The sequence below is a fragment of the Triticum urartu genome, chromosome 5A, assembly GCF_056163025.1.
Source record: "Triticum urartu cultivar PI428250 chromosome 5A, HENAU_Tu73, whole genome shotgun sequence".
Lineage (NCBI taxonomy): Eukaryota > Viridiplantae > Streptophyta > Magnoliopsida > Poales > Poaceae > Triticum > Triticum urartu.
The window spans coordinates 321,082,704-321,089,428 of NC_141877.1; the positions used below are offsets into that span (position 1 = coordinate 321,082,704).

At 52.5% G+C, this 6,725-nt stretch overlaps 1 protein-coding gene across 1 annotated transcript; it reads right to left on the reverse strand.

Moving 5' to 3' along the window:
* Window positions 1–469: 469 nt before the first annotated feature.
* LOC147971232 (uncharacterized) lies at window positions 470–1,155 on the reverse strand. The gene is made up of 3 exons (XM_087522751.1): window positions 1,020–1,155; window positions 683–945; window positions 470–607 (listed from the first exon to the last, which is right to left on the reverse strand). The coding sequence occupies exons 1-3, from the start codon at window positions 1,153–1,155 to the stop codon at window positions 470–472; spliced, it is 537 nt and encodes a 178-aa protein (XP_087378877.1).
* Window positions 1,156–6,725: the final 5,570 nt, after the last annotated feature.

Genomic DNA, 6,725 nt, shown 5'->3' on the forward strand with positions numbered 1-6,725 from the left:
CTGAAGCCGATGACTGGCCAACTCTCAGATTCAATAAAAACGGGTGCACAGGAGTAATAAATAAGCATTATATTACGTAACAGCTTTGTTTCATCACACGAGACAAGATAACATGAATGTATTCATTCGAAGATAACATCTTTTGAACACTGGCCCTCTACAATGCGGGACCCCTTGAGGACATCGTCAAAATATCGCTCCGGCGTGCGGTGCTCCTTGCCAGTGGGTGGTCCCTTGGTCGCGAGCTTGACAGCGTCCATCTTCGCCCACTGTGCCTTGACACGGGCGAAGGCCATCTGCACACCCTCGATGCAGACTGACCGCTTGATGATGTCAAGCCGGGGGCATGCATTGACCGGCCGCTTCATGAGCCCAAAGTAGCTGCTGGGTATGACTTCGGTAGGCCGTAGCCGAACTATTAAATCCTTCATGGATAGTTTGGCCACCCTATGCAGTTCGACCAGCTGTTTTAGCTGATCTCTAAAGGGCACCGGATGTTCTGGCGCAAGGTATTGCGACCAGAACAACTTCTCTGTCGAGCTCCCCTCTTCAGCTCGGAAGAACTCCGCAACATCAACAACACTGTGCGGTAAATCCGCAAATGCTCCTGGAGAACTCCAAATCCGGGTTAGTAAGAGATACCTATTCCTCACATATTTGCTCTACATAATGAAGGCATTACCCGCCGCGATTTTTCTGGCCTCTTGGATCTCCTGGAGGGCGCCCTGGGCTTCAACCCGGGCATCTTGTGCGCTTTGGCGAGTTCAGATTCTTGATCCGCAATATTGCGTTCCAAGGATTCGCATTTCTGCACGGCGTCCTGGAGCTCTTGCTGGACCTCACCAACTCTGGCCTCATGATTTTCAAGGGCGGCTTGCTCCTCTGCCGCTTTCTTTTTGGCCTCGGCCAGCCCCTTCTTGAGGGCCTCCACCTCGGTCGCCACTCCTAGCAAATATCATGGTAGTACGGTCAACACAAATCTTTCATCCTTTCCGGATATACAAAAGGTCATTGTATACCTTGCTTGTCTTCTAGCTGCTTTTTTACATGGCCGAGTTCTTCCTCGGCCGGCTCCAGACTCTGCTTTAGTCCGGAGACTTCAGCAGCATGAGAGGTATGAGCCAGCAACGACGCCTGCTTATTCACATAAGACATATTTGGTTAGTCTCCTGCGAAAATTATTTGATCCTCTATCCGGCTTTTCTTTCCGAACACCGGACAGAGTCTCACAGGCTACTGTCTATACTATGACATTCTTTTTATACAATTGCATCGCTTACTATCGGTGTCAAAACCGGCGGATCTCGGGTAGGGGGTCCCGAACTGTGCGTCTAGGCGGATGGTAATAGGAGGTAGGGGACACGATGTTTTTACCCAGGTTCGGGCCCTCTTGATGGAGGTAAAACCCTACGTCCTACTTGATTTATTCTTGATGATATGGGTATTACAAGAGTTGATCTACCACGAGATCGGAGTGGCTAAACCCTAGAAGCTAGCCTATGGTATGATTGTATGTTGTCCTACGGACTAAAACCCTCCGGTTTATATAGACACTCGAGAGGGTTAGGGTTACACAAGGTCGGTTACAAAGGAGGAGATATCCATATCCGTACTTCCTAGCTTGCCTTCCACGCCAAGTAGAGTCCCATCCGGACAGGAGACAAAGTCTTCAATCTTGTATCTTCATAGTCCAACAGTTCGGCCAAAGGATAGAGTCCGGCTGTCCGGAGACCCCCTAATCCCGGACTCCCTCAGTGGCCCCTGAACCAGGCTTCAATGACGACGAGTCCGGCGCGCAGTGTTGTCTTTGGCATTGCAAGGCGGGTTCCTCCTCCGAATTCACATCGGAAGAATTTGAATACAAGGATAGTGTCCGACCCTGCAAAATAAGTTCCACATACCACCCCAGAGAGAATAATATTTCCACAAATCTAATCTGCTTACATGTTTCGGCAACATGACGTTATGTCATGGCCCGGTGATTATTCGAACCGTTTCCTTTAACTAACTCCGCACATAACGCGAGGCAGTTTCCTGACACGTCTTGTCAAAGCAGGGATCGTGTCCCCCTTATTACGGTATTCTCATCAATACGGGCGTGGGTAACCCAACCGCGCCATCGATTATGGCGCTTGGGGAATAAGCGAGTTTTACCAGGCTAGTGGGGGCGCATAGTTTCGGCCGCCCTTATAAAGGGACAAGGTTTAACCTTTTTTCTACCCACGCCTTCTTCCTCCTTGCTCATCCACTCTTGCGCACTCGAGCTCCAATGCCCAAGCCCACATCCTCCCCCTCAATCTTCTCCAATCATGTCTGGAGCGGGAGGCAAATGGATGGCTTCCTCCGTTACGGAGGGACACATCAAGAAGCTGCGCGGAGCCGGATACTTGGCCGTGAATATAGTGCACCGGCTGCCTGCTGCGGGGCAGATCGTTCCTACCCCTGAACCTCATGAGAGGGTAGTTTTCCTCCACCACTTCCTCCGCGGACTGGGGTTTCCCCTCCATCCATTCGGCCATGGTCTCATGTTCTACTACGGGCTGGACTTTCATGATCTGGACCCGAACTTCGTCCTCAACATTTTGGTGTTCATCGTTGTGTGTGAGGCTTTCCTCCGCATCCGGCCCCACTTTGGCCAGTGGTTAAAGACCTTCAATATCAAGCCGAAGGTGGTGGGCGGCCAACAAGCAGAATGCGCCAGAGCCATGGTGGGCAAGATGCCCAACGTTATATGGCTTGAAGGCTCCTTCGTGGAGACCATAAAGGGGTGGCAATCGGCGTGGTTCTACATCACCGAGCCGCGCGACACCAAATGGGTGGCTGCCCCCAAGTTTCGATCCGGATTCCCCACACGGCTCACTTCCTGGAAAGAGAAGGGCTTGTCATGGGGTTCATCGGTGGAGCTGGACGGACTCCAGAAATGTATCCTGAACATGGCAAGCAAGAAGCTCAAGCTTGTCAACATAGTCAAGGTCATGCTCGTCCGCCGGATCCTCCCGTGCCAACAACGGGACTTCAACTTGTGGGAGTTCGACCCGGCCCAGCACCAGGCTCTGAGCGAGCTCTTTGACACGTCGCACAAGGACGTCTGGAAGGTGCTATTTAAGGGTGCAGAGGTCCCTCCCTCTCTCACCGAGGACCGCAGGTTAAGCGCGAAGCACCAAGCGCATTCGGTGAGTTCCATACATCTGGTAGGATATCTATTTCCCCTAGCTTAACCATGTGCGGGGGTCTAATCTCCATGCCTTTGACAGGACTGGGTGGAGACGTCGGGGAAGATTAACTGTCTGACCCCTCTGCCCGAAGACACTACGGACGCTCTCCTGACGGAGATGCTGACACCGGCTCCTTACAAGGTGCCGGAGAAGACCAAGAAGGCCAAGGGAACCCGAAAGAGCTCCCGGCGCCAGGTGTTATCGGACTCATCGTCCGATAACTCCGTGACGCACTCCTCCCCCAAAGACGAGGAGGAAGATGAAGATGTTCCCCCTCCAGTTGGGGGAGACAAGAAATGGAAGGTCGCCCCTACTGGGGGGGGGCGAAGGGTCCAAGAAGGGAAGGACTCTCCTTACGGACTACTCCACCACCACCGCCGAAGGCGAAGACGAGTGGCTGCTCAGGGCCAAGCCCCTGGCGAAGTCGTAAGTATTCGGATACCAGAGTAACTCATAGCATTCCTTTGTCGCACTGCTTCTCTTAACGCTGAATTATGATTGTGCAGACCGCCCCGAACCCGTATCGACGTATCTTCGTCGGCCGGCTCCCTGGACTCATCGGATATGGATAGTGATCCACTTCCGACCGCCACCTCCCCTTGCCCCACGGACAACGCCGGGGTGTTGTCTCAAGAGGCACCGGGTCGAGGGGAGACAGTCCCGGAGGCGCCTCAAGGCGACCTTCCGGACTCCGGGAGCAGAGGGAACAAGGCCCCCGAGGGCTCCGAGTTCGGCCCTCAGCCGAACACCGCGCCGGAACCTCCAGTGGATCTGGACTCGGGCAGACGGCCTCCTTCCAAGAGGGGCAAGACGCCTGTGCCGGTGACCTCTGTCCATCTAGAGGCACCGGACAATATGCTGGGAGCGCTTCGCAGCGCTTCCATCGACGAGGAGCACCGCACTATTATGAGTGCGGTGGTCCAGAAGGTTCAGTCCGCCAAGAGTGGACTGACTGAAGCCTGTGCCAGCCTTCTAACAGGCTTTGAGGTAAGTTTTTGAAATATGGGAAAAATATTACCGCATAGACAGTAGCCCCTGATGCTCTGTTCGGTGTTCACAAAGAAATAGCTGAACAGAGGATCAAACACTATCGCAGGAGTCTAATATAAGTATGTCAATATGCGTATGTAGGCTTCGCTGCTGGAATCTGCCGCACTGACTGCGGAGGTCGCCGCACTGAAGCAGGACCTTAAAGGGTCCAAGGACGAGCTCGGTCTTGCCAAGAGGCAGCTCGAGGAGAACAAAGGTAAGTAGTACCTAGTCTATGGATATGTATAAAAAGAATGCGATTGCAAAATGACACGATCATCGTAAATTTGCCAAGGGCCACGACCGAGGTGGCGACCCTAAAGCAAGCGCTATCCAAGGCCGAAAACAAAGCGGCCAAGGAGCTCACCGAGCGAGACAGGCATGAGGCACGGGTGGGCGAGGTGTATCAAGAGCTCCACGCTCTCATGACGCAGCACGAGGCATTGGAGCTTGACTTGAAAACGCGAGAGTCTGAGCTTGCCATGACCCTCGAGAGCGCAAAGAGTGCCAAGGCCGAAGCCCAGAAGGCCCTCCAGGAGATTGATGCGATGAAGAAGATAGCGGCGGGTAAGGCATTCTATATGCAAAGCAAGCATGTGAAAGTAAATTACTTGTTACTTACCCGAATTCGGAGCTCTCCAGGAGCATTCGCAGATTTGCCCCACAGCGTGTCGATGCCGCAACGTTTTACCAGGCCGAGGAGGGAAGCTCAACGGAGAAGTTGTTCTGGGCCCAATATACTGGGACCGAACACCCGGTGCCTATGAGCGACCAGCTAAAGCAGCTGGTCGAGCTACAAAAGGCGGCCGAACAGGCCATGAAGGGCTTTATAGTCCGGCTGTGGCCTGGTGACGCCCTTCCGAACAGCTACTTCGGCCTAGTGAGGCGGCTTGTGGATTCCTGCCCATGGCTGGAAGTCGTCAAGCGGTCCGTCTGCATCGAAGGTGCACACCGGGATTTCGCCCGTGTGAAGGTGCAATGGGCCAAGCTAGAAACCGTGAGGATGATCAAGGAAGGGCCGCCAGAGGGCAAGGAGCATCGCCACCCTGAGATGTACTATGAGGGTGTCCTGAAGGGTGCCCATCTCGTAGCGGACGAGTGTACCAAAGATACAATATTTGAGTAAATCCGCTCGTGTAATCCTGTATTCATGAAAACTTGTTCATATGCGCTATGCAATGCTTGTTTGAATTTAAAATATTACCTTCTGTTCGGCTGTTTATCAAATCTGAGAGATGGCTAGTCGTCGGCTTCTGCCCCCATGCCACGAGTGCTGGGGTGTTCGGGATAAACCTGAGCACTCCTGTTCCCATTTTTGGGTCCTTCGAGGGAGGTGCTCAGCACAACGAACAAGGCAATCATACTATAATGCGTTATCACTCTCACTTAGCCATAGAATTCTATAATTTTAAATTTCGGCGAAGCCCCTAGTGTTCGGAAGGCCGAACTCGGGGCGCGATACACGCCTTAAGCCGGACAGGGCCGACTCCTCGCTCTAAGCGGCATAAGTCTTTAAGGACTCGAAAACCTCTCAAACAGCGACCAGTCTCTCGCCTTATCATGACAGTCAGTTTTAGCTTTCTCTACTAAGGTGCTTAGCCCAGCAGAACCGGGGCACAATCGCAGTAGTTCTCCCAGTGCTACCTTAGCCGATATAGCGGAACGAAAGGTACCAAAACATGGGAGCCGGGCAAACCCAACTATTGACCCAAGACATGATTCGGACCTGATGCATATAATGCTGTAAGTTCGGGGTGCCGCACTGTTGAAAGTGTTCGGACTTCTCACGCCGTATTGTGGGGTATGCTTAAGCCCCTAGCGTATTAGCCGTACCAGAGTGTACGGGTGCTGGATGTCACGAATGAACATATATATATATATATAAGAAGAATGCAATAAAAGCCTTAATGCAATGCATTGTTTATTAAAAAACATGCGTTAGAGCAGAATGATACAGGTAGTGTGATAAGAAAAAAGTAGGACTATGTGCCCTCCAAGGGCAAGCTGAGGAATAATATTAAAGCAAGTATTTCACTCGTTATCGTAATCCACCTGGGAGTTCCATCATGTGATGTAGCTTTCTGCCTCCTTGGTTGCTGCATCATGTGTCATGCTACCGGACAGGGTTTCCAGAGATTAATGTCCTGAAAGAGAGAAAAATAACAAAGAGGGAAGCCCCTAGTGCCGTTTAAGCCGCGTCTTGGGGCGTGCCGTAGTCGTGCCCCCTTCCCCGCTTGTGCCCATGGTATTTTTAATGCGTAATTATGTATGCGTGGCATGAGTTTCGCCATTTGGCTAGGACCGGGGTGGGGGCCGCATTGCTATGCGAGCTCGGAACATGCTAGGCGGTCAAGTTGTCGGTTACTCCGGGCGCACTTGAAGTTGTCCGGGTCCTTAATCGCCAAACTAGTGGGTTGCCTTAAGAGGCTGCTTTGTGCTTCTGCTGCGAGGGCAGCAGTGTGCTCCTCCGTTTGGAGAGAG